Genomic DNA, 27118 nt, shown 5'->3' on the forward strand with positions numbered 1-27118 from the left:
ACACCGATGCTATACTACAATTATTGAAGCAGTTTCAAAGTGAGAGATGTAATGAAATCATGTAGTGTCACCGGTCTGTGTCAAATCTTCTACAGTGTTAAATCTGTGTATGGTAGGGTGAAGTTCATCTGCAGATAAACCTTGCATGATCACAGATCTACAGACAAAGAAATCATGTGGAGAAATAAACATTTTCGTGGAAAAACTCCCATCTCTTATATACTGAAACTGATTTCTGTCTTTAGTAATGCCATTCATTATTTTGTTGAGAAACACATGATTCTTTTTTACAACAAACACAAATAATGGTCAACCTTCTTGTACATAAATATAAAACATTGTATTTGAGAGTAACTGAAATTTTTATAACTCAACAAGTACACAGTGGCTTTAAGTTAATCATGACTAACATGACTTTGCTGGAAACATTTTTCTTCCCTCAGTGTCCTAAAAGACAGCTGAATGTAAAATATAAACTACTAAAGCTTTGGATGTAAGATTTGACTTCATCATAACAGCAACACAGTCCGTAGTTTTCTGTGTGTTTCCGCTCGTCGAAAGGCTGAAGACATTCACTCGGCTGTGTCAGAGTCAGCGGTAGGTGCAGTGGTGCTCCTGGTGCTGCCGCAGGTCCACTTTGTGCTGGAAGCCATAGGGGCAGCAGGGGCAGCGGTAGGGCCGGTCGTCCCTGTGTTTACGGCTGTGGGTGATAAGGTTGGAGCTCTGGCTGAACGCCTTCCCACATATCTGACACACATGGGGCTTCTCCCCTGGCACACAAACACAGCACAGGTCATTTAAGTACACAGGACATTCAAACTGTTTTAACACACACTGTTCTGACAGTTTAAAAGCAAATTATTTAAATAATTTCTGGTAAGACGAATAGCAACATATTTCCTTATTTAATTCAGTTACATCTCATGCATAAATCTTGAAATAGCTTGTTTTGTCCAACCAATACTTCAAAACCTAAAGATATTCAGTTTACAATGATATAAGGACATTTGAGAGGCCCGAACCAATAAATGTTTGGCATTTTTGCTTAAAATATCATTTAAAATAATAGTTGGCAATTGGCAAAAGAGAATCCTGTATTTACTCTTTTTTTTTTTTTTTTTTTTTTTTTTTTTTTTGCAAAAAGTTAGATAGGATGAATGATATCGGGGGAAACAGCTAAAACATGGCTCTGTCCAAAAGTAAATCCACCTACTGTGCCAGCACATGTGAAAATTTTACTAACGCATTACATCTAATTTGTTTTATCAGTGAAAACAACAAGTTGTGGTTTTACAGCGAGTTGTGCTGCGTTGTTTCTTGGCCAGGTGTGGTGACAAGACAAGCAGTACAGCGTTTTTACACTTTGGTTTTTGTAAAGATTTTCAAGCAAATTGAGGCTTTGTAGGACACAGATACACACATACATACAGTATATTATGTGATGTTCCTATGTTCTTTTTGGCAGTAATGATCCAGTTTCAAATACGAATATTAAATGGAAAAATTGAATAATAATTGAATTGAATATACTATGTTGACATGAGTGAATGCCAGATGAGATCGTACAAACCGTGATTTTGAGCACTGTTAATAAATATGTTGTTGTTGAGAGTAGTATAACTTAAAGGGACTATTTTGATGACAAAATACAGCATAAACATGTCACAAACACAAGACATTTGGTTGGGTTAACAGACAATATTAAATGAAGTGAATTTGAGCTTACATGCTGCAAGTGATTACATTACCATTATCAATTAGCATTGGCAGTCTGCAGGCTTTCATATATTATTATACATTACTTTAATATATATTTTAAAAAAACAATCAAAACCTCATAAACCCACCGGTGTGTATAAAGGTGTGTTTCTTCATGTCCGACTTCTGGTGGAACCTTTTGCCACAGTACTGGCAGGGGTAGGGCCGGGTGTCTGAATGTATGAGCAGATGAGTAGAGAGGGTGGAGGAGCGCTTGAACACTTTTCCACACACTGTACACCCAAATGTCCTCTCCTAAAACAACAGACGCTGTAGTTATGGATTCAGAAGTGTTCATATGCGTAAGAAATTGATAATTTTAGTGTGCATTGTGCATTTTGTTCTAAGTTGTAACAAGCTAAATCCATGTAAAAAGAAATATGATGCTGACCTTGGCCCTGCCTATTGTTTTCTCAGTACTGGTCCTGCTGGATTTGATGTGTGCTGGTAGTAGAGATGCTCTGCTGCTGTGACTTTTTGATATGTGAGTCTTCAAACTTGACAGACATGAAAATATCTGCAAAGACAAGATTAAGACAGTTCAACACTGGAAACTGAAAAATATAAATAATATTTCACATTCCATTTCTGGTTCAATCTTTCAACTTTTGCTTGCTTTGGTCAAATGTTATGGTCCTGATCCGTGCACTATAAATTAAAACTAAACTAAAAATAAAACCAGCTATAAATTCAAGATCATCATCTACATTTGTGGGGAGTTTATATGACCTGACAGCACCACACATAAAAGAAACTGTAGCTCAACTAGTATATACTAGCCCTGCATTAGCTTGGATGTTAAAAACTGCACTGATGTACCTGTATAATGACACATGTTATTGTTTCTTTTGCCATAAACGTCACTAAACATGCTGAATTTTGCTTTGTTGGGCTGGACTTGGATATGTGGGTCAGTAGCAAATGTTAACATGCTAAACTAAGATGATATATGTTGTAATCATGATACTAGTTTAGCATCATCAGTATTGTAATTGTGAGCATGTTAGCATGACGATGTTAGCTTTAAGAACCACTGTCCTTTAGTACATCCTAATAGACAGTTGTACTAAGGGATTGTACTCTTGTCATCTAGTGAGCTAATGTTTGGGGTTTTTTTTGTCATTTCTGTAGGGTGCTATAACAAAATAATCTCCTTCCATTGGGGTCCATGGTCTGACAAAGTCTGATAACCACTGTTGTCCTGCACTATGAGGTTCCTTGTAAAGGAAATAAAGTTTATTTAAGTGACAATTTAAGTGAAAAAAAGTTCAATTTAATCTAGTGGAGAGAGTTCATACTTTGCTGCAGAGTGGACACTCTTGACTCGGAGCACTGATCTTTGAGCAGCCACGGCTCCTGGTCTCCCTCAGGATCTGTGGGTACTGTGTCAAGTCTCCCAGTCCATCAGACAGTTTGTCTGGATATCCTGAGCTCATGTGAGACCTGGACCATGTTGCTGGTGTTGGAGACTCCACTTTCTCCTCGGGCCCAAAAGTATTTGAGTTGACAGGACTACAGGGCTTAACAGCTCTACAGTCTGAGTACAAAAACAGACATGTAAGTTGACTGGCTACACAAACTGAATTTGATTAATATATTACGTATACCATCTGACTTTTCAGGAAATTACAAAGAATTTGTCAAACAACAAAAAAATAAACAAAAAACAAAAATAAGGAATTAATTATATGTCCTGTCCCCTGTTTTGACTCATCAATGCTACACACTGTAAATCATTTTATTTGAAGTTATCTAGAAAGTGTATTTTCAAAATAAACATAAATTAGCTCTATCACACACCGTAAGATTTGGGACTGAATGGCTGAAGGTGCCCACTTTCATTAGAGTGCTTGGCAGCCTGAAGGTCCTGCTGCAATAATGTGATGGGCACTGTGTTAATATCCGGTGTTTCTGCTGTGGAGTACTCCAGGGACGTATCCCAGGGCCTTTTCTGGTTTCCTAGCTGCTCAAATGTTACCGGGGTCGATCTAGGGCTGGGGCTTCTTGCTGCTGGCCGAAGATGATGCAGCCCGCCTCGCTTCACCAAAAAAGAACGAGGCATCACTCAGGAAGGAGGAAGAACCTGCTTTATACACAAAGTCAATCAATAAATAAATAAATAAATGCCACTGTTAGTGATGATATTCAAATGTACAATTTTTCTTACTGGTCACATAGTTAGTTGTGTTATGAACACAGTACTGCTGCACAGTTTATATGCCTATGTATATATGTATATGCATATTTATATGTATATGTATATGTATATGATTATATAAATATGTTAATATGTAACGTGTCACCGGATAAACTGTCACTAAAGGCAAATACTATAATGATGGACCAACGTTACACATGATATATGTATTCCCCAACAGAGGGCAGCAGAACTGTACATTCGATACTTTGTTTCCTTCTTGAATCTGTGTAAATACTGCACCAACATATACTGGAGATTTATTGATACTTTAACACAAAGAAAGAGTGGGATAATCAGAAAAGAAAAGCCAGAACATTTTGTGCTAACAAAATATTATTGCTGTTACAGATTACTTCATTGTCATAATTTTTTGTTATCAGTTTAGCTGTATAGTGACAATAAAAAAAGGTTTAATAAATATATCTGATTTGTTCAAGTGTTCAAGTCCTGTATTCAGACTCATCTTGAAGCTACTCAAGCATTGTGTTGATTTTGTCATATTAGTCAGGTTTGTCAAGCTGTAGGTTGAATCTTTGCCTTGTATGTAGTTTGTGTGCTCAAGACGAGGTTGTCTTCATGGACCTCTCTGCTTTAGCCCTGATCATTGTTGCGCTTGACTAGTTTACCAGCCCCCTCACTTGACATTTAGTCAGTTTTATCACATTTAAGAATTTCCTGCAAATTAATGTAGCACAGTCATATCAGAATTGCAACTATATCACTTAACAGCAACACATCTCATGACTCAGAGCAAAGGTGAGACTGCAGTGGGGGAGTTCAGTCAATAAGGGTGCAAAAGCAGAGCAAAGTGTTTAAACATATTTTACAATCATAGTAAAACGATAGATTAAGAAGCTTAAGACTTGAATACAAAATAAATTAGATGCACATTCCTATCTTCACCCACTTTTCATTCTGTAGAACAGGTGGACAGTTCCCAGCTCTCCTCAGAAAATTAAACGCTTGCGTAGTGTGAGCACATAAATGTCGAGATTATTATAGAGGACTGGCAAGAGGTCTGTTCAAACATTTGCTTTAAATTACACCAATATAAAATGATAATGAGGTTGTATATCACACCAACATTGTTAAATCAATACAATGCCTGTATTCCTGATGTTATGTATCAAATGTTGTACACAGAGAGGTGCGATATTTCATTGTCTGTGGAAATGAGACGGGCCGAGGTTCCGAGGTTTCTGGGTAGAAGATACTCTATCTTATGTTGTATGTGTAAGGTTGTCTGGTAATCCTAAATCCTGAAATTATTATTAGCATTACAAATAATGAAGCTATATTACCACTATATACATATATATATATATGTGTGTGTGTGTGTGTGTGTGTGTGTGTGTGTGTGTGTGTGTGTGTGTGTGTGTGTACGGGCCCTTGAGATAAATGATGAGGCTGGAAAGAAGCTCTGCTACAGAAATCTGTGTCAGTATGTTGGACTTTTCTCTAATCTTTGCTTTCTTTGTAAAATATTGAAATATCATTTTACCTCTTGAGTCAAACAGTGATTTAAATGAAACCATGCGAGAAGTTTGGAAGCAAAGTGCCAACAACCCATTGACTTGTGAAATATGGAAAGGGACCCCATCTAGACACAGCTTTTTTGTAAGAGGTCACAAGCCAAAAACGTTGGAAAGCATTGGTTTAATTTTTAACAACGTGTTATATTCTATATGCTTATCGAGTTTTCTGAAATCTGAAAGCTGTACTTTTAAAGGGTAACATATACAATATGTCCCTCTTAAATATAGTGGATTAGCATAACATGGAAATACTCAGTACAGCTACCTCAAAATTGTATTTAAGTACAGTAATTAAATAACTGTACGTTGTTGTTACTACCACCACTAGTTGGTTAAATGTCGGAAACTATGCATCCTTAAAATCTCAGGAAATTGTAACTTTAACAAAACAGAAACAAAAATAAGGAAATAACTATAATCTTTTATTACAAGAAAAAAAAAACAGCCCAGTTTTGATAATCAGTTAATGGACCACCTCTGGATTGATGCACTCTCCTGATCTTGAAAATGTACATTTATGATTCAGTGCTTACACTTTTATGAGGCGGTAAACATCTTTGGCCTTGAATTACGTGTGCTGATGTCATAATGTGAGCATATTTGTTTACAAATGTATTCTTTAATCTTTTCTTTTTTTAATGTTAGATTACATCCTAATTGGCGTGAGTGTTGTAATATGCACCGTATTCTTGTTTATACATTTACATACATACAGTATATTTACATATAATATACGTACAGTTTTAATAAGCTTAATCACATTTTATGTTATAAATCCAGCTATAAAACTTAGTTTGCACAATGAGATTCAGTCTTATTCATTGGTATTCAATTATCTATATGCATGTTGGGTATTTTTGGTACCGTTTAGTTCAGAAGGATGACGTGTTCAAACTGGTATTGAATATTGAGTAGAACAACAAATGTGAAGTCACATTCAGTATGAATGGGCGGCCAGTTTAAGAAGGGTCAAGGTGGCTCAGAAGTTTTAGTGATTTTCTTCTACGGCAACTTATTTGGCTTTGCGTTTGCTCGAACCTACCATGTGAACTGTGAGTAAATATATAGTCAGCTGTGTGTCCAAGCTACTAAATTTGGACCTTAATCAAAACACTTTTATCTCAAGGATGGCCAAAGAAATCAGGGCGTTTTTTGTAGCTCGATCTGCTCCAACCTTTTAGCTAACAAAATGATTTCTGTAAAACTATAAAATGTGTGAAAATGGAAACTTTCTGTAGTTTGTATGTGTCACTATATGTACAGAAAAACAAAGGTATTGTGTAAAAACTGACTCTTTTGGACAGCTTTAGTGTTTATGATATTCATGATACGACAACATGAAAAGTCATGACAACTGACTTTAAAACAAACAATCATCATCACTGAAATAATTCAGCACAACTTGCTTTAGCTTACTCTCTGTCTTAAAACTTACCTAAAAGTACATTGGCCAAACAGCAAATAATATATAAACAACAAATAAACTTAAACAAAAATTGTAGTACCTCTCATTTAACCAAAATATGAAGACAACATATAAACAAATATGCAAATACTCACCAGATTTTTATATTCCACCACTGCTTCTTAACGTCACACACACAAACTCCACACTAATAATTTAACTGAGAAAAAGGTCGTATATCAAATTAGATCAAAAGATGTGAAGTCAGTGTGTCACATGTGATTTGTATCATACGTGTGAGGAGGTCAATCTGCTCTGAGATAGTGAGCCGTTGATGTTGTCTGCAGAGCGGTGTGATGAGACGAGGAAGTGTTTCAGCTCTGACACCCCTGAGCTGACAACCACATGCTTCCTCACACAAACCCAACCACTGCGCTGTTGCAGCAGCCCTGAATCTGTCTAGTGCAACTCAAAATAAATAAATAAATAAATGTTTTGCGCAAATTATGGATATGTAGAAGTGCTGTACAAACTGAAGATTAGGTAAGACAAATAAAGCCCATGTGAGAGGAAGAGGGTGGGCAACTGTGCTGAAAATTCTTCAGAAAGTGTTGACACCCTCTGTTGACACAGTGTTACAAAATAGACCACTAAGGTCACATTTAAAATAAGATGGCTGATGCAACAGCAGATCATCCCCTATAGTACTGAATAAAAACTGTGCATAATGAAAAGAAGAAGACACAGCAGGAGGAAATGTGAATATGTTTTATATGTGTATAATAAAACCTATGGGTGTAGGTACATGATGGAGAACTTGCCTTGTTGTTTCTATTCTCTGTTTTTATTTTATTTGCATTTGCTTGCTAATGCTTGTTCACTTAAAGAATATATTTTCTCATTGTCAACCGATACCAAAACCAGCAATGAATTGATTCTAGAAACAAGAAGTTCCTGTAAACCAAAGTCTGACAGAGCTTATTCCTTTGTGCTTTAGAGCTCCACCTAGGAGGCCTTCAAAGCAACACAGTCACACTGGATGACTTGTTACTTCAACATGATGAACATGATCACTTTAGCTGATTTAGAGTCAAGCCAAAATATAGCATCCTACTGCCATACATACTCAAACCTCACTGAACTGACTTTGTTATAATTGTTATAGTTACATTTTTATGCCCCACCCCCCTCTCTCTCAACAAAACCAAGCGGCATGTGGCCGTCCACCCAGAGCGCAGTTAGGCTCAACTTTTCTGCCTCTTAAAAGGATGTTCTACCTTGTCACTGTTGCCAAGTGCTTGCTCATAGAGGGAATTGTTGGGTCTATGTAAGAAAAAATTAAAGTATATAGTCTAGACCTGGTCTGAAATCCACCAATCTAAAAAATGTGAATAACTGTGTATTGATCCACTGCTCAAAATAGTCTCAAACAAACACACTATTTACTACTTACTTATTACTGACTTATTATTATTATTTTTTAATAAAAGTGAAACAAACAAATATACTGAGTAGGTGATTTAAGACAGCAAGTGGAAAACTGGGCAAAGATGTGGATCTCTGGTGGCCCTGAGGTGAGCTGAATGACTCCTGGCTACTCAAACAAGCCACGTGTAACTGCACGCACCTGTCAATCAAAGCGGCCACACTGTTAATTCTGAACAACTTTAAGCCTTAATATAATTTGAGCAGGTGAGCTCGTTTAAAAATCACCCTCAGTACAGTTGTCATGAACGGGAAAATCAGCTATAGAGAATTAAACTGTTTTTTTGTACCAGGCTGTAAACATGTTTATTTCTGCTGTGAAGTTGAACACACTTCTTTTACGACAATACAAAATTTGAACTTAGGGCAACCAGCTACTTTTCAACTTGGATGGCAAAATCCATGAACTGCATGAGTTCCATGTAAAAAGATTAAATATAATTACCCAGTAATAAACAATAAAAACACAATCAGGCCTTTGCAAAGGTGCAATGTCAAAGTTTATTTTGTATCATTCATGGGATACAGAACACTGAAATGTATTTTTTCCCCATCATACTGGAATTTATATAATCTTTACTGTCAATTAATATATTTGATAACAACATCAGTTGAATTGCAAGACAGAAAGAGAGAGGGGTGGACAGGGTTCCTGGGTATCAAACAGCTGTCAGATACGGCACAAAAATCTGAGAAATCCTACACCAGACTAACCAGGATGAACACTGTCTGTTTTTTTTTTTCTTACTGTCTGCGAGGAAACACTCACATGTGACACACTGTTCTGCACTGCATTGTCTTATTTCCCGCTTTAGATCAGGGATAACGTGTGTGGATGTTCCAGTTTCAGGATGATAAACCTGGAGCGACACAGTGTGATCGTATTTCAGTCCACACAAAATTCACATGGCTGTTTAATGAAGGGCTGTAGTGGCTGACGTGTCGATGAAACCCTCGTTAAACATACATCATGTTATTTAGCATAGTGTGTAAATCTACCTACTTTTATGGCACATTATGATGTTTAATCATCTCATGTAATGCTGTTAGCAGGAGAAACCAAAGTACTGATGATAATTATAAAAATAATATTAAGGATGAGAGCTAGTACCATATTCAAAAGTAATTTACAAACATATCAAAATGTTTCGTCACAGTAGATAGAGTTGTATTTCGACAGTGGTGAAAACAGAGCACCATCACTGAACAGCAGTGTACAGATGTGTTATAATGTGTTGAAGGACACTGAACACTGATCTGGGTCCAGATTAGGGTTAATTTTTGGAAAGTCCTAAATGAAACAGTTTCTGCATTTTAAATTCATTTAACTGAAATCCCAACAGAAATATAAGTTATAATCCTTAAGATTTCAGTCGCAGTAGATCTAGCAACACCTGTGGTTAGAGGTGATACTGGCAATGGTGTAAAAATAAAGTGGCAAGAGATCAGTTTGACACATGCTTTGGGTGGTTAAGCTGTCAGAAATGTAACTGCAGAAGAGTAAAAGAGTCCATATATATGAAGTGCAGCCAAACAAATCAGTTTAAGGGTCAAGTTATGCTCACAGAGGAGACACGTTTGAGGGCCAGGGTTTTTTTAGCTGCTCAGAACGGACAAACTTCAAGACCAAAAGATGGGCTATTAGACTATTATCTTTTTTTCAGCTCACCCACAGCTGGCCAGTAACAACATGAGATGGTTGTGAATGTTGTTGAATGTTGGTTTTGGAAAGTTACAAAGACTGGTGTGGTGGGAGGAAGTTTCCAAAAGCTATGACCATCCGTCGAGCCATTCTGACCAAGTATACCGACACTTTAAAACTCACAAGCCACTGTGGCCTTGTGCAAAAAGCATGCATGCACCGACTTATGTCTTCCGCATCGTATCCAATACATGCATGTATCTTTGAATTCCACAAGGGAAAGATGGGCACCACCAGTAACAATGAAAACTACTATATAGAGAGGCAATTACAGAAGGTAAATGCATTCAATAGCTATTTCCAGACAGAACTTTAATCAAATATGAGGTCTGATCTTAAGGATTATAACTTGAAGTGAGAAACTCAGCCAGTTCTGACCGAAGGGCTTAAATCTCGGAGCCGATACATTCTGTACACACAAAGAACTAGAAGCAACCCGACTGAAACCATTTGGTCAACACTCATTTGGTCTAACAATATCCAAACACTGATTTCAGTGTAGAGATTTCAGTTGTTACACCCACCAATGACCACTAAAAGGCTGTTATGTGCAACAGTACAGTGGGCAAACCAACATCCTCTTTAGCTGGTTGATGGCCATTCCTGGAAGATACAATTTCCTTATTTCTTAAGAGGGCAATAATTATCTCCTTTCCCTATTATTCATTTGCATTGCACACAAATGTTACTTAGCATTGTGAAAGGGCCTTTTGAGAATTTCGAGAAAACCTTTCAACATCAGTCTGACAAATAATGAAGCACAATACAAAGTCTGAATGGATAATCTTGGAGCGAAGTACTTAGATAACGTCGAGGTCCCTCTGAAGAGCTGAACGTAATAAGAAATGATCTTAGCATGAAGCCATTAATCCGCACCATCTCTCACTGCTAATGTCAAGAGCAGAGACTTCCTCTTTCTGTGTAGTGCAAAAAGCAGATCACTGCCCTACATATGACACCCTGTTTGTTAAACTATACACACTTTTCACCAGTCTTTTAGTAAGACCGACAATGATACAGCTTTAAATCTCATCTATATACTTTTGTTTCTCTTACACTGTATATTGAATATTTCTCCGTACATTTTACACCCTTTTTTCTACACAGAATATATTAATGTTTGATATGTAAAATATTTTCCACCCACACTCTCTGGTTATGATGACAGTGTTTTTGTTGGCATCCTTACAATATGAACTACTTCCTCCACTTTCATCGAACAACATGCTGCAGGTTGAGCTGTCAGAAAGTGATATGAGCACATGGAAGTGCTGACTCCAGATCAGCACTGTTACCTGGATTATTTGTTTATTCATTTTTCCTTGTATAGGAGACTGATAATATAGCTTATTCGCTTAAATGAGAGGACTGACACCACTCTCATGTTAGTCTATTAAACACAGAGCCAGGAGATGGTTAGCTTAGCTTAGCATCAAGATGGAAACTTTGAAACTTTTGGAAGCTCTGCCCAAAAAAACTCTAAAGCTCATTAATTAACACATCATATCTTGTTACAACTAAAAATGATGTACCTTCAGAAATAACAAAGTCTTTCATTTACATTCATAATAAATAAAATCCCTCTTCAGGGTTTAACTAGTCTGGTATGGCCAGTAGTTTAAAATCTTAGCAACCCTTAGCTAGATACTGCAGTATATTTGTAACTGACTTTACTGTATGTTTTAGCTTTTACCATCAAACCACTTGTGGCCACGGTTCAGCAAAAGTTACTTTACCAAACAGTAAAAATAAGTTGGGGTTTAATGCAGGGTAACGTGTTGGACTTTTTCTTGACTGTGTGAAGGAAATCACTACACCCGGCCAAAAAAGTAGTTCACCACATTACCCATACTGGCTCCTGGATGAGCGTGGTGTTGATCTTCTCATCTAACTCTCAGCAGGAAAGTGAATAAATCTCCTCAAATGTGAAACTATTCCTTTAAATCGCAATCATCATTATTATATGTTGAGAAGCTCCAGAGATGAATCAAGTTAAACTGCTCAGTTTTCAGATTCGTTCTGCACAGTAAGTTGTCAGCCTAATCTGTGGCAGAGTTAACGGGAGGTTGCATCTTCACCTCGCAGAGATTGAAAACAAAAACCCAACAACACCAGAAACAATAAAAATGGAAGAAGTAAATCCAAAATCATAGCAGCACATTTTCAGTCTCCGAAACACTCAGCGTCACAGTAAACCTGTAACAGACGACTAGTTGGCACAAAGGACGGTGTAGAAAGTTTGGCCTCTGTCAGTATCTCTACACTCCTATAGATTCATATAGATATATAAAAAATAAAAAAAATATCAAAATAAATTACAACATATAAATAATTTAAAAAAACAAACAAAAACAAAAGATTTGGCAACATTGAGTTTCTGGGTTATGATGAACATGTTTTGTGGATGTTGTATTAACTCACTTGCCTTCTTGTCATCTGCAAGCCACAGACACAGAAAACACACACATTTAGTATGTTAAAGTGTTCATGGTTCATTAATGAATGCCATCTTGTGATATCCCAACAGTTTGATGTGTACATATTCCTACACTTTTTTTCTTTTTAACACTTGGTCTACTGAGAGGTAAATGGATGGCTGACGGTTTTTTTTCTTTTTTTCTCGTGTGCGTCTTCCTAATAAGAGGCATAAAAAGGGAAAAGAGAGGATAAAGATGTATTTAACTCTGAACCAATCAGGAAGGAGAGTTATATAAGGGTAGACAGAGGAGGTGTGACAGTGTGTCAAATGTCTATTAGTTTATAGGGAAGAGTCATTTTCTGTCTGTCTACCCATGTTTCACTCTACCCGGTCACAGTCACAGATTCAGGTCCAGTGGTCGTCCTCGAGCAGCGAGCAGCAACAACACTCTTCCTGGTCCAGTTTCAGCCCATTTTGTTTGTCTGTGTTTGGATGGATATGTATTTTGACGGACAGTTTCCTGTGCAGTTACACGTGGGAACAAGGAGAGAGGCTTTACATGACCTCTTTATCAGGGAACACATGTTTGGACAGTGTGGGGAACAAGTTGGTGGCAACAGTTACAGGAGCAGAGATGATGGGTAGGGATGATCTGAAGAGGTCCAATCAATGCCACTATGTCTGCATCAAGTTAAAGGTAAACACTGGAAAAGCCAAGGAGGTGGACTGGATTGGATAATACAGTCCCAGTTTACAGTAGCAGTCCTGTCTTGTAGAGCTCCAGTGTCTTTTTAGGTCAAGAAATACAATGAAACCTCCACACCTCCTCCAGGTCTCAGTTATCCAGCCCCTCTGCGCACACCATGCTGCCGTACAGCTGCTGTGGGTCCGGATGTGTCCGCACCCTCTCCTCTGCCTCGCTGTCCGTGCTGCCCTCGCTGTCAAGACGGGCAGACGGGTGACACGGCCCGGACAGGGTGGGGTAAAGAGCGTTAGCAGGCAGCGGGCTGGGCAGGAGGTCGTCATCTGAGCTCAGGTAGTCCCCTTCAGCAGAGGCAGGGCTGGCCAGACAGAGGTCCTGGTAGTTGGTACTTCCTCCACTGCTTACCCTTGGTGCCTTCTGTCCTCGCAACTGCCTGATCTGGATACAGAGAAGAGGGTTTAACTTTAGTCTGCCCTAAAGGTAGATTTTGTCTACATTTCAGTGGATTGTTATTCCAAAACCCCAACAGTTCAAAAAATATTCCATTTCACAAAGCCCAACTTCCAGGAGTTTTTCTTTGGCTTTCTTAGTGTAGTATTTGGTATTTGGATGTGCAGGAAAGGACAAGCTCAGGTGACCTTCAAGGTAAAGGTAGTGAATAGTCAAGTGATCTTTGTCTTCATGGTAACAATAATAAACACATGCTTAACGTTAAACTTAGGATAGGTAACACTGGATTAACTAGCAAGGGACAGCTAGATTTTGACACTATCCAAGCGGATAAATCCTACCCCATCCCTTCAGGCCTCCCTCTAAAGCCACTCCTCTGAGACACATTTTCATGTCGCCCATTCTGTAATCTAGCTTTAAAAGGCCAGAGTTTGTTTAGGTTTAGCCACCCAAACTACTTAGGTCTAGAAAAAGACCATAGTTTGGGTTAAAATAACTTTGTTAGTTACATCCGTCAAGTTACGTATGTTGATGGTACCAGTGCTTGTTTTTGGAATAATGGGCTGTTGGACAAATGAGCTTTCGGTATGGCATGGCACCATATTTCATTGGTATTTATCACAAGTTATTCTACTAACAGCAGAAAGGCTTAGACCTTTAAAGGCAGACATTATTCTGTATTGCCAGTACATCTAGAGGACAAACCCTGAGTCCATTCATTCCTACTGAAGATCTAAATCTTTAACAATATTATATAAACAATTCATTTTTTTTTTTTTTGTGGATAAATACACTGTTGGTGCTCCAGCGTCAAATGTCATTGGATGTTGAAGCTTATTAAAAATATTTATTATTATATTATTTGGTGGTTTTATGTATTTTTTGGTTTACTTCAGGTTGTCAATCATTCAGGTAACGACAAGAAAAAGAAGAACTTTAGGTGATGTAGTTTATAGTTTCCAGCTTCCACAGATTTTGTATAAAATTGTATATATTTAAATAAATAAAAGGTTCAGTGGTCTATGATCTGTGGTAACTGTGTTATATGGGCCTTTTCAAGAGCATTAAATGTCATGTGATGGGAATTTTTCTAACATGTTGTTGGGTGTGAAAAAAAACCCACTGATCTGTATCCTGTTAAACATTTTGAGGTTGTGCAAATAGGGCAGTGAGGCCGTTACAGCTTAATATGGGCACCAGAGGTCTCCTGCCTGACAGTAGTGTCACGTAAAACAAGTATACAAAACCAAAATCTTGAACACATAAAATAAATAAATAAATAAATAAAATGCGTGTTTCTGTTTCATCGCTGCTGACAAACTCTCAGACTACGGAGGTTTTCTGTTGTCTGATAGAAAAGTTACCACCATACTTCATCTACACATGCATGCTTTTGCCGTGTTAATGTACCACAGTGACTCATGACAAATCTCAGAGGTTTTTGTTTCCCCCTATCATACACTTGGACTAGCTGCAGGGTGGGGGGAGGGGGGAAACCAGTGGTTAACCAATGGAAATGTTTTGACTGTGTCTGACAGCTCACCAAGTTAGGGGGGGGTGCAAACATTTTGTTTTTTGAAATATACACAAGTTAATTAATATAATTAATATCAAAATTAGTGGAAGGTTTTCTCATCATCACGAGAAAACGTGATGATGATCTTTGCATAGTTGCTAAATTCACATCAAGCTGATATGCATATGTCATATCTGAATCGACATGTTTTAATACGTGTGTGAAATCATCACGGCTGCATTACGTAGAATGTGTCATTATGTATCAGCACTGTCAATATGATTCAAACATACGGTGATCGCTGGGAGGACCATACTGAGATTTTTCTAAATTGTTCACTGCTTCCTCATTCGTACTCACGCAAGTTTCGGTCTCATTTTCAAAACCGCTGCTTTGATGAAAAAAGGTGGGGAGAAGAGAAGAAAGAAGAGGAGCGGTAAAGGGCAGGGCAATCTCATCACGCCCCCTCGCTTCAAAGTCTGAACACTTCCCTTCTAGTCACGCACTGCCACTCTCTGAATGAACAAACTGAGTGCATGTTGGGTGAGAAACTTTGTGTCTCCAAAAAAGGGTTGGAAAAATCTTCATAAACCAGAGAGGTCATTGAATGCCACAAGTTGCATTCAAGTGAAATTAAAATATGAAAATCAGTGAAACTGTCACGCACTTAGTCTTTTGAAGCTCACTCATCTTTCAGAATTAAAGTTCATTGTGAACCAGATGATGAGGATAAAGTTTTCTGGGGAAGAACAGTGGTCTCTTATTACAAGAAAGACAGTGAAACAAGTGTGTCTGGCTGGAAGTGGTAATGTGAGGCTGCATGTAGATAACAAGAATCATCTATGGTAGATAGCAAGGCTGCGTATCTACCCAATCTATAGTATACACACACTGCGTGTCTGCGTGTTGTTTTGAAATAGAACTCATCAGTCAACAAAATATAATGAACAGTGCTCCTGGCTGTGTGTTTGTCATATGACTGTAACCTGTATTAAAGCATAGGCACATAGAGTATACACAAAATAAAATATCAATAACTGCTGAAACGTTTGCAGGATCTGGACTACACTTTCTCATCTGTTACTGGTAAGAAACTGCAGACACGTTATGGCTCCAGACCTCTAACCCTCTGCAAGCTGAAAGGTTTCAAATAGGAGGAATACTGTGCAGGCTGATCGAATTAACATCTCTTACATCGACATATTTCTCAGTGTCATGGTTTTGAGTTTGTTTTATTTTGTACTTCTCCCCTCTCTGTGTCTTGTGTTATCTCCACTTCCTGCCTTTGTCGGATCTGTCCCATCCTGATTTGTTTGACCTGTCCCTTATTAGTCAACCCCTGCTATTTAGTATTTATTGAGGTTAATTTTGTTCAATTTATAAAGATATAAAATGAAGTAAAGCAGCAAATACATTTGAGAAGATGGAATTTGTTAAAAACTGTTAATCGATAATAAAACAGTTGCAGACTCGTTTTCTGTTGATTGACTTGTTCTGAAGTTAATCAACGGATGTTTCCAGCCATCGTGGAGCAACAAACACACTGTTCATGTTCAGTAGAAAACAAACACAGTGCACAGTGAGCTCAGAAAGGGACATCGGACATCGGAAGTGGTATGACTACTTCCTGTGTTGACACTACCAAGGTACCATTTGGTTTTATAAGTAGATCACAGTTCATTTGGACTGACAACTCTAAGTGTGCCACACTTAGATTTGTGGTGGAGTTTGTTTGTGTGTGTGTGTGTGTGTGTGTGTGTGTGTGTGTGTGTCCAACCTCATTCTTGAGCTCAGCGATCTGGTCCCGGAGCTGGCTGATGTACTGTCTGGAGTCTGAGTGGTTCAGCTGACCCTGGATCAATCCTTCCTCCTTCTGAAAAACACATTTTACACCCAGAAGGTTACAGTCACAGTCTCTTTATTGTTTCGATATTGTTAAATTGACAATCTACATACAGACACAGGGGCACACACACACACACAGACCTGTATCTCAAGTTCAGCAATCTTCTGTCTGAGTTCAGCCACGGCAGCCATACTGTCTGCTTCCCTCAGTCGCACTGCCATCACCTCCTCTTTACTCTACATGTATGAGAGGAGAGGGGGAGGGGAGGAGGCAAAAAAAGAAGATATTTCCTTATTAACGGCTGTGGATGACGATAATATGCAGAATTTTTACATGATGGATATTGATGCATAAACTGTCAGAGTGCCTCCAACTACAGCCTGCTCTGCCCTCTTTCATCACATCTGTCCTTCTTTTCAAGACACGAAATCCCAGAATTTATAGTCAGACACATTTCTTGTCCATTTTTCCTGAAACATTTTCTATTTCTGTCCTACAAAAGCTATCTGTTCCTCTTTTCATCCTTCTCTGTCATGCCATCTCCCTTTTATGCTCTTCGTGCCTGCTTTATATTCTTTTCTTCTTATTTTTCCATCCCGTTATTAGCATCTCATTATCTGTATGTCCAGACATTTATGTTTCTGGACCATGTAAAAGGTTGCCCTCCTGATAAATAAGCCATTTCTCGCCCCTCTCCCGCCTTTCAGACTCCTTTTCTTTGGCTCTCTCCTTTCAATCCAGACCTTGCAGTCGAACTCGGCCTGCTTCCTTTTCATCTCGTTGAGTTGGGCCTGGAGAGCTTTGTTCTGATTGGCCATCATCTGGAGCCGGTCCTGCAGGGCGGAGCGTTCCTGCTCATTGCGACCAATCAGCTTGCTGTGGATCTGATTCTAGAGTGAAGTGAAGAAAAAATATGAGAGGGTGAGTACAGCTCCAACAAATAACTATTTTCATCACTAATAAATTGCAAATTTAAATGGGTAAGAAAGGTTTTTTTTTTATGTTTGTATACTAAGACTACTGTCTACAGTATGTCTGACCTGGCTCTCCAGTTGCAGGGCTTTAAGTTTGACCTCTCGGAGCTCAGCCTGAGCCTGCGCCTCTCTGAGTCTGACCGTCATCAGTTTGTCCTGCAGCTCGTTCATGGCGTTCTTCTTCGGGGATTCCTTCCAGTGGCCGCCCCCACCGCCTGTACCGCTACCACGGGACATGTGATGCTGCAGAAACACAGCGTTGCTCAGATGCGGCATGGACATGCACTCGTGGGTAGTTTATACAGAAACAGAAGTAGTTGAGTGTGTGTTACCTGCCAGCGCTGGTTGAGCTCAGTAACGGTGTCCTGCATCTCTCTGAATGAGCGCAGCGTCTCAAGCTCCCTCAGCTTCATCTGCTTCACTTCTTCCTGCAGAGCCGCTACGTTGTTCTCGTCAGGCAGGCAACTGCTCCTCTGGACGGAAAACGTGTCATGTTCGCAGTTCAGAAAGACTAACTAATGCTAATGTTAAGCAGGCATATTACTTGCCAAACAATACCATATTTGACCATCTTAGTTTAGCGTGTGAGCAGTCTAACATTTTATAATTAGCACTAAACCCAAAGTACTGCATCATAAACCAACGTTAAATTGATGTCGTTGATGAAAAGTAAAAGGGGTCAACAAAGTTATTACATTTCATCCTGAAGAGGAAATGTAAGTTGTGGGCTGACCAACCGACCGACCAATAGATGTTACAGTTTCAGGAATATTAACAATTTGTCAATATTAACAGTTGCCTTTTCTGGCTGCTTTCAGTTTTATTTTACAGTAAACTCATCAAGCTGCATACGCATCGAGCTGTTGTGTCTCAACACCTTATTAAGTAAAACCGAAAGTTTGAAAACCACAAACGTGTCTTTTTAATCATTTAATCGTTTAAACTTTTAGCACACAGTAATATAATAACTTAACACATCCACAGCTGCACACGCCTGCTGTCTCTGTTCATCTTTCACACTTTTCTGTCACACGTTCAAATTCGTTGTCGGTTAGCGTACCTTCTCCAGGTCGAGGACCTTGTCTTGCATTTCCTTCAGCGCTCCCAGCAGCTCGGCCTCACGCAGTCTGGACTGCTCCAGCTGGGTCTGCAGATTGCTCACAAACTGCTCTGTGTACTGAAACAAACATCACTTGTGTTACACAGGTATATTGTATAAAATGGCAGTGGTGTGATTGATTGATACCGACTTTGATCATTGGATGATGTCGGTATACAGATTGACATTAGTTGAACAGAGTAGACTGGTCTGGTTTGGGCCTCAGGAGTTCAGCTCAGTTAAGGATTACCACAGTGCTTTGATGTGTATGAATTCTGTCACAAGCTGCTCTTTCTCAACACTTGACCATGAGCACCTGCAGTTAGTCTGCTTGCAAAAACAAAATGAGAACCGTCAGGGCTTTAAATTTAGTATGAGTAACAATGTTCAATGTGTTGATTTCTCAGTTTTGTGTTTCCAGTACGTAATAAAAGTCTGTAAAGTAACCCAACTTCAGAAAAGCTGATCAACAAAATGGAGTTAGTATCAAGCGTCACTGCTGCCCCACTGACTCAGAGTGTTGTCAGAAAATAGAAAGCTACTGTACATTTTCATGTCACCACATCAAAGTGAAACTAGCAAAGCTACGGTGTACCAGAGCAGCAGAAAGACTGAGATGGCTGAGTGGAAAAATACTTTTCCTACAACGCAAAATACAAAAGCTTGAAATTGGGCAAGTACATAGCGTGCGTATAGGAGTCTCGATTTGTCATTTCGAGCTTCTTATTCTTGGTTATCAAAGGGACTGTGAGTGTCTGGAGGTGTGTGAACTCTGGTGGGTGATAGGTGCCAGCAATCTGAATCACACGTCACAATGACATCAGTCATAGTGCTCAGGTCCTGTCTTTAAAAATCTAAATAATAAATGAATGACACATTTTGCTTGTTCATTTTGGGGGAATGTAAAGCGTGGAGTACAAAGTTCGACTTCTGTCACACATCACATTCTCACAGATAGGTGTGATCTTTAGTGTGAATCATCTGTAAAAAATAAAAAGGTTTTGGGTTAGCAAAGTTGTGGTTGGACGTATGTGACAGGCATTTTGAAACTCAATTCAACACCAGCTGTCAAGTATACGACAACACTCAAATCTCACACAATATTGTTTCAGCAAAACTACAGGAATATTTTGAAGGATCTGAAAGGATGAGTCAAACAGTGCTCCAAAAGTACCCTTAGATAGTTTCCAGTGTTCTGTAACAGTGACTGTCCAAATAATGTGTGTTTGTGTGTGTGTGTGTGTGTGTGTGTGTGTGTGTGTGTGTGTGTGTGTGTGTGTGTGCGTGCGCACAAACTGCAGTGGAGTGATCAAATATTTAAAGACGTATGATGGAGCCTTCTGAGTCTCTAAGTTTGAACACTATACAACTGCACTGTAATCTCTAGGTGCCTTGCTTTGCAGGTTTGGTTCATAGAGTAAATTAGTCATTTCCTTTGAGCTTTATCTGGAAACATGACGGTGCAGGTTTTATGTGGAAACAATTTTTTTAAACGCAAGAAAGAAAAAACATCAACATCAAACATCAACATCAAACTTGGTCAATAAATACAGATGCTTCTAGTTAGGTGCGATCGGCTAAATAATTAACGTATGTGAACAAAATGTGTCGTCAGTACTGCTCAGCGCTGTGTTTTCACCCTGGGTGTGTTCCTGATGCGGGGGTGTTTGAAAGCACTACTGACTTGGTTGCTAATGCAGAGGAAGTACAGAGTTTGGCAAAATGAAATGTAATAAAAGCATGTAATAAAATATTGAAAATACATTAAAGGGTTCCCCGTGGAGTTTTTGACGTCTAGTACAATGTTTTTTTATGTGTGGGTCATTGTTTTGTGCTTTCCTGTACACAAAGGCTGCTGAAGAAGAACCTGGCTAGTTAACATAGATGAAAACATGCAGGTTTCAAACATTTTTAAAAAAGCAATAAACTCAGGGATGCTCACAAATGTTTTGAACAACATTGAATGTAAACAGAGACATTGTTTCTGTACAATAAAACTTCACGGGGCCCCCTTTAAAGCTTATTATGTAACTTTTCTATCTCATCATTCAGAGTCGAGCAATGTAATTGGGCTCAAAAAATAAATCTGCTCAAATTTGTAGTTTGTGCAGTTTTAGTGAATGTTGTTATCATCCTCTCAAACGTTCTCATAGCTCCTTCTGTAAAGCACTTTGAAATTACTATTATTAATAGTATATTAACTAATAATACATTTTTTTTATTTTATTAAGATACTCAAATAGTCCTTACATGACAAATTAAATAAGTAAACTATACTGTAAAGTTTTTTTTATTATTTATTAGGAATTATTTATATTTATTTATTATGGAAAATGTATTAAACAGGCCATTTTAGAAAGCTGCACTGTGTCAAACCAGATAAACCTGATGAATACTACAAGTCACTGAGTTGGTAGAGCAGCCGCCCCATGTGTGAAGGCTCAGTCCTTGTTGCGGAAGCCCAGGTTTCAAATCCGACCTGTGGCTTTCCCGCATGTCATTCCCCATCTCTCTCCCCGCATTCCTGTCACTCTTCAGCTGTCTCTATCAAATAACCCCGCATTCCTGTCACTCTTCAGCTGTCTCTATCAAATAAAAGCTTTAAAAGGCCAAAAAAAAAAAAACACCACAAGGAAAAGCTAGATCCCATCTGTTTATGAAATATTACTGGTGCTGTTGTCAGGGCAAACAAACCTTCCTCGTTTGGTTGCGAAACAGTTATGTTTTAGTGGCTTGTGTTGCACACATTTTAACTTCTACAAATTTCCACTGAACTCTTAAGACAATCAGTGTTGCAATTAGTTCAAGTCCAACATTGGCTGCGATAAATCGGACCACATGCTTTGAGATGACTTTGCATCTTTAAGAAAAGTCTCTTGGTTTATTATTTTAAAAAAAATAGTTCAATATACACTTATTTTCTTTTTCTCCCAAGGATTTGCTGAAACTGTATGTTTACACCAGTTTGCACAGGTTTATTATTGAGCATTAGAGTTGCTCATAGGCTGATTTTTCTTCACCTCTGGACCAATCCAGGCTAGCTGTTTGCACCTGTTTCAAGTTTTTATGCTAAGTGCCTGCTGGCTGTAACTTTGCATTTAGGATATGAGAGTGGTAAAAATGTCTTTAAAATGGATTTTGCCAACACTTTTAGCAACCGAATCAGGAACTACATTTAAGATTTTGCATGTAGACGCAGCGCTGATTTTGAAACCTGACCTCTTAGCCTTTACAAAACATTACTAAACAAACAATTCAAATGCAGATTAAGTGCTTCTGCACTGAGAGAAAACCTTCCAACATAATAGCCCTGTTCCACATATGTGAGGGAAAGTGACAGTTTGCGTGCGGCTGTTTGTGGACAGACTGTGGGTTTGTGTTTACCTTCTGCTGCTGCAGCTCTTTGATTGTGTCCTGTGCTTTCTCAAGGCTCTCGCTGGCTGTGTTGCACTGCTGCCTCACTACCGCCAGCTCTCGCTTGATCACATAGTTCTCCTCTGCTTCCTGTGCCCTCGTCACCTGACCCTGTAACAACGGGCCAAAACAGGATCAGCGGTGCAGTTTAAGTAGTTTTCGTAGTTAAGTAGTAGTACTAGGGTAGTTTCATATCTAGCGTACAGACATGAGAGTTTTATCTAACTCAGCAACAAGGCAAATAAACGCATTTCACAAAATGTTGAATTATATAGGTTATTTCATTAAGGTTTGGGTAAACTGCATGTATTTGGTATAAAAAAAATAATCGTTATATTTGTGATACTAATAAACTTTTACATGCCACATGCAGGGATTGTACAACCTCATATTAGAGTTTAAATCATAAATAAACATGTACATGAGTACATAAGTACATGCATTCAGGGATTACAGGATGGTTTTATGGCCTGAAAGATTAACAACATAAACAATATACTTTCATGCACTTTTGGCGGGTTAGGTGTAGTGTAGCAGTGCAGGAGAGCAGAAAGAAGACGAGGAGGACAGCGAGGTCTGTGGGAAAGTGGTTTACTGTACTCTACCTGTATCAGTCTGTCTGCCAGAGCAGCACTCTCCTACAGCGCAGCGAAGGAGAGGAACAAGAGGATGGAAATAAAAGAGATGAAGAGAAAGTGAAAGACAGTGAGACACCAGGGAGGACAGATCACAACAGAACCAAAGAGGAAATTCAAGGAAAAGAATGAAATGGGATCACAGGTCGAGGAGTACGTCGTTGGAAAAAGATGTAGAGATGTATGTGAAGAAAAAAGAAGTAGCAGTAAGATCACTCAGAACAAAATGTCTTTAGGAGAAAAGGAGAAGATAACAAACTCTTAAGTGTCTCTTGATAGCAGAGTGCTAGAGTAAAGGGAAAAAACAAGACCAAATGCAAGCATCCACACCCACAAACACGCACTGAAAGCTCCTCAGGAGAGGAAACTAACAAAAGAAAATGAGCTCACAAATTGAAAACTACAGCATTAAAGTGGATCTGATCTGAAAAAATCTGGCTGTTTTGTCTCAATGATGCTGCATAAACCTGATTTATTTTTAGCATTTAGATAAGCTGGAATCGAAGCCCATCTCTTACCTTCTCCAGCGTCTCGATCCTTTGCTTCAGCAGCCTGTTTTCTGTGCGTAATCTCTGAACAGAGAGTCATGGTACAGTACAGTTATATCACCTGTTTATTAAAAAGCGTGATATCCATATCATGCAAATATACACAAATACACACACACACCTTTATCTCGATTTGCTCCTCCATTTCTTTGTTCTTGATTGTGGTGTATTCTTTCTCAAGTCTATGAAAAATAAAAACAACACAGGATTATAAATGCAGAACTTAATTGCTTGGTTGCTATGCTTCATTGGTTCCATTTTAATCATAATGCTTAAAAAGCAAAGATCAGTGCAAAAACCTCAGAAATAACAAAACAGAAATACAAATTCTACTGGGCTACACGTCGTTAGTCTAGGAGTAATGAGCACTCTTACTTCTTCATCCTCTTGGGGTTGTATTTAACCTGGTAGGCCCTGAGGATCAGCTTATCTGGGCAGCTGTCAAACTGGTGAGGGATCACCTTCTGGAAATGCTGGTGGACCCCGAGGGAAACACAAGATTAGAGAGCTCAAGACAGACAAAGATGCTCATTCATATTTTATGAAGAATCGTGCAGAAGAAGAGCAGCTAAAGCCCAACCTTGGCCTTGTGGCAAGCCGGGAGCTAATTCATGATTGGAACTACAATGGCTCTGAAATAATGTGATTGATTGTTTTTGTTTAGTTCAAACTTATTATAATTCAATCATTTCAGTCACTTTTCAACCAAATTATCACGTTCCAGCTTCTAAAAAGTGAAGATTTGCTGCTTATCACATATTGTTTAATAAATCAAACAAATAATCAACTGATGAATAAATGATCAAAATAACTTTTAGATAGTGCCACCCTATATTAAAATGCATATAACCCCTGTAGCAAAAGAGAAAAGGTGAAAAAACCCAACAACCTGAAAAAGTAACAATGTTTTTGTTTTTTTTGTTAGTTTGGTGTTTTTTCTGAGGGATTAACAAATATGATTTCTGTAAACAACATCCATGAGCCCTGGTTTCTGTTTCTGTTTTGAATTAATGCCTGAGTGAAGCAGATCTGTAGTTCAGGAAGCTCGTGTGCAAAAGGGAAAGTGGGACATGAAGCATTTGACTTGTGGCTTAAACTGTACATGAAACTAATTTCCACAACAAGTAGTTAAGCTCCAGCTGCTTACCTGTGACATGCCCTCCATGTCCAGCTGAATGAGGTCAGTCTGGTTGTACTGCAGGATGGCCAGGCCCACTCGGAAGATAATCTCTAGGCCCTGCAGACAGGTCATATATCTTATTATGTGCTGAGTTAAAATAATAGACACAGTCAAAAAGATGTTCAGATACTTCAAAATAGATACTCATAATGTCTCCTACCTCATACATGAAAATATCAAAGATACGTGTGGCGACAGGCAGAGGGAGAAAGGTGAGGAAAAGGGTGAGGAACCAGGATGAGGCATACATGGATGTGTGGAAACTCTGGGATCGAAAATGGACGTTCAGCTCTGGAAGTTGTTCCTAAGAAAAAAAGATTTTAAGACTCAAACATCTAAAATATAGTCAGAAGGACATACAGAGATAGTGATGTCCTGGATATATAAATGAATGATTTGCTGCCCCTTTGTGGAGGACTGTCACACTGCATGCATCATGTTTGTTGCTGGATTTTACCTGTAGCAGATACTCAAACTGGTAGATGCAGAGGCCCAGCTCAGCCATACTGGGTTTGAACAGCTCCCTCAGGCGGTACTCTTGCATCAGACGCACAAAAACACAAAACGCCTCCTCTTCTGGCATCTAGGACGGAAGAGAGAGAGGTGAGTCAGGTTCCCTCGTTGAGTATAAATTAGACACAGCTTATGTTGAACAGTGAGACCCATATTTCACAGATTTCACCTCTGGAGACAACTTAATTCCCTGTAAAATCTGTTACATAATCAACTGTTTTTAGTGGCAATAATCAGAGAAATCTATTGTGACTGATTCCAATGAAGCTCAGACATATTATATTGAATCTTTAGGAACAATATCCTCATTATAAATCGTTTATGGACCATTTTCTTTAACTCTTTAATCATTACCTGCATAAGCAGCAATCCAACAATGAATGCGCTGCCTTGGCAGTAGCCCACCTCTCGATCCACCAGAGAGTATGCCTGAAAACACACACACACACACTCATTACACAACACATTTGCTACGTGTTGCATTTAACAGATGACATCTGTAATCCTGACTGAACATCCAGACTCAAGAGCAACAGGATCAACAAGTCACCAGAGGTCCCTTCATTTCCTGCACAGCTGAGCTGCCAGGGAACTCGACTGATGTGAGAATTGGCCAACAAGCTTGTTTCCACGGTTGTCAACAACAAATCTCCAACAAATTTTCCCTTCAGATTTTGTCTCATGAACAAAGTTACATCAAGAAGGTAACACACCAAGAGCGAAATGTGAATTAAAGCCATAAATTACACTCTAGTTTGATTATTGTTATGTATTTTCCAGACGCACTCTGTTTTACATGATTGTACATTGTACATGCATCAACTTGGGTTCTTTGTACTTGTTCCAGATGAGTGGAACAATTCATGTATCAACAGCTGAGCCACACCATGCCCTTAAAGTGAGCGCATGGCAAATTTCTAAATGAGTCTCACATTTTCATATCCATTCAATATCAAGACTGAGGAGTTCAGACCTTGAGGTGATGTAAAACTCCGCAGCGCTCACCTTCATGACGTTGAAGAGGACTTCTTGCCCCAGGCTGTCCTGGCCTTTGAAGAATTCATGCTCGGGGTAGGTGCGGGCGATGTCTCTGCGGATGAGCTTCTCGCAGGGGGACGACATCTTTAGCAGCTCCGAGTACTGGTTCTTCACCGGCATGTCAGTGGCGTTGCCCAGCAGCTGCCAGACGATGGCCCGGAAATGATGGGGAATGCCCTTTCTGATCAACTCCTGGAGGGCAAAGAGAGACAGACGGAGACAATAAAGAGGATTAATACCTCGCTTGTTTATGTGGTGGGGTATGCAATTTTAAACATCTCTTGAAGCAAGTAGATGAGAGGAGACAAATCAATTAGAGAATGATGAATAGATATCTTTACAAAGACAATTTAGTATCGTTTCATAATTACAGCCACTCAGTACATTATGATCCATCACTCTTTACAACAATTCTTCACCCACTCATGTTTTTCATTAAAGCCAAACTATTTTATGTTTTGTGTCTGTAGAGTTTGCAGGCAGTATCGTGTTGCTTGCTTTGTCTATCCTCTCATTTTTCCCTGACTCATTTTGCTGTTCCATCCCGTCATCCATCTTCTCTTCCCCTGGGTTTCTTTCTTTTTGTCACAGAGGACGCAGAGGGACACAAAGAGGAAAGGAAGCAAGAAAGAGGATGAAGAGAGAGGCGTATTGGTCTAGTGCAACCAATACGTGCACTGCACTTGTAGGGGAACGTC

At 39.0% G+C, this 27118-nt stretch overlaps 2 protein-coding genes across 5 annotated transcripts in view; both read right to left on the reverse strand.

The window, feature by feature from the left end:
• Positions 1-5: 5 nt before the first annotated feature.
• LOC104926543 (zinc finger protein Gfi-1b) lies at positions 6-7322 on the reverse strand. Of its 2 annotated transcripts, none has more exons than XM_019261655.2 (6): positions 7054-7322; positions 3559-3841; positions 3057-3295; positions 2150-2275; positions 1848-2013; positions 6-770 (listed from the first exon to the last, which is right to left on the reverse strand). In XM_019261655.2, exons 2-6 carry the CDS (start codon positions 3818-3820, stop codon positions 592-594), a joined length of 972 nt encoding a protein of 323 aa, XP_019117200.2. In that variant the 5' UTR covers positions 3821-3841; positions 7054-7322; the 3' UTR covers positions 6-591. The 2 variants fall into 2 exon arrangements, with proteins under 2 accessions (XP_019117200.2, XP_019117199.2); XM_019261654.2 differs by having other exon boundaries at positions 3559-3844.
• Positions 7323-12396: 5074 nt separating this feature from the next.
• evi5l (ecotropic viral integration site 5 like) overlaps positions 12397-27118 on the reverse strand; it is a 29128-nt gene continuing 14406 nt past the window's right edge. For 2 of the 3 annotated variants that reach the window (XM_019261658.2, XM_027282867.1), the window contains exons 4-20: positions 26388-26612; positions 25737-25811; positions 25327-25452; positions 25030-25173; positions 24837-24926; positions 24065-24162; positions 23811-23871; positions 23660-23713; positions 23112-23144; positions 22477-22617; positions 19054-19170; positions 18326-18466; positions 18060-18236; positions 17763-17909; positions 17160-17255; positions 16951-17046; positions 12397-13645 (exon numbers count right to left, since the gene is read on the reverse strand). In XM_019261658.2, the coding sequence (XP_019117203.1) occupies positions 13340-13645; positions 16951-17046; positions 17160-17255; positions 17763-17909; positions 18060-18236; positions 18326-18466; positions 19054-19170; positions 22477-22617; positions 23112-23144; positions 23660-23713; positions 23811-23871; positions 24065-24162; positions 24837-24926; positions 25030-25173; positions 25327-25452; positions 25737-25811; positions 26388-26612 (2127 nt within the window). In that variant the 3' untranslated portion in view covers positions 12397-13339. The remainder of the gene's footprint in view (positions 13646-16950; positions 17047-17159; positions 17256-17762; positions 17910-18059; positions 18237-18325; positions 18467-19053; positions 19171-22476; positions 22618-23111; positions 23145-23659; positions 23714-23810; positions 23872-24064; positions 24163-24836; positions 24927-25029; positions 25174-25326; positions 25453-25736; positions 25812-26387; positions 26613-27118) is intronic. The other variant, XM_027282868.1, reaches the window with a different exon arrangement.

This window comes from Larimichthys crocea, chromosome X (assembly GCF_000972845.2).
Source record: "Larimichthys crocea isolate SSNF chromosome X, L_crocea_2.0, whole genome shotgun sequence".
NCBI classification, from domain to species: domain Eukaryota; kingdom Metazoa; phylum Chordata; class Actinopteri; family Sciaenidae; genus Larimichthys; species Larimichthys crocea.

What these genes read in the sequence shown, in the direction of transcription:
- LOC104926543 (XM_019261655.2), bottom strand. Translation starts at nt 3,820, where the DNA reads ATGCCTCGTTCTTTTTTGGTGAAGCGAGGCGGGCTGCATCATCTTCGG. An exon ending in ATTCAGTCCCAAATCTTACG is followed by an intron (nt 3,296 to 3,558) that starts GTGTGTGATAGA and finishes TTTTGTACTCAG; the next exon opens with ACTGTAGAGCTGTTAAGCCC. An exon ending in AAACAATAGGCAGGGCCAAG is followed by an intron (nt 2,014 to 2,149) that starts GTCAGCATCATA and finishes CTGTTGTTTTAG; the next exon opens with GAGAGGACATTTGGGTGTAC.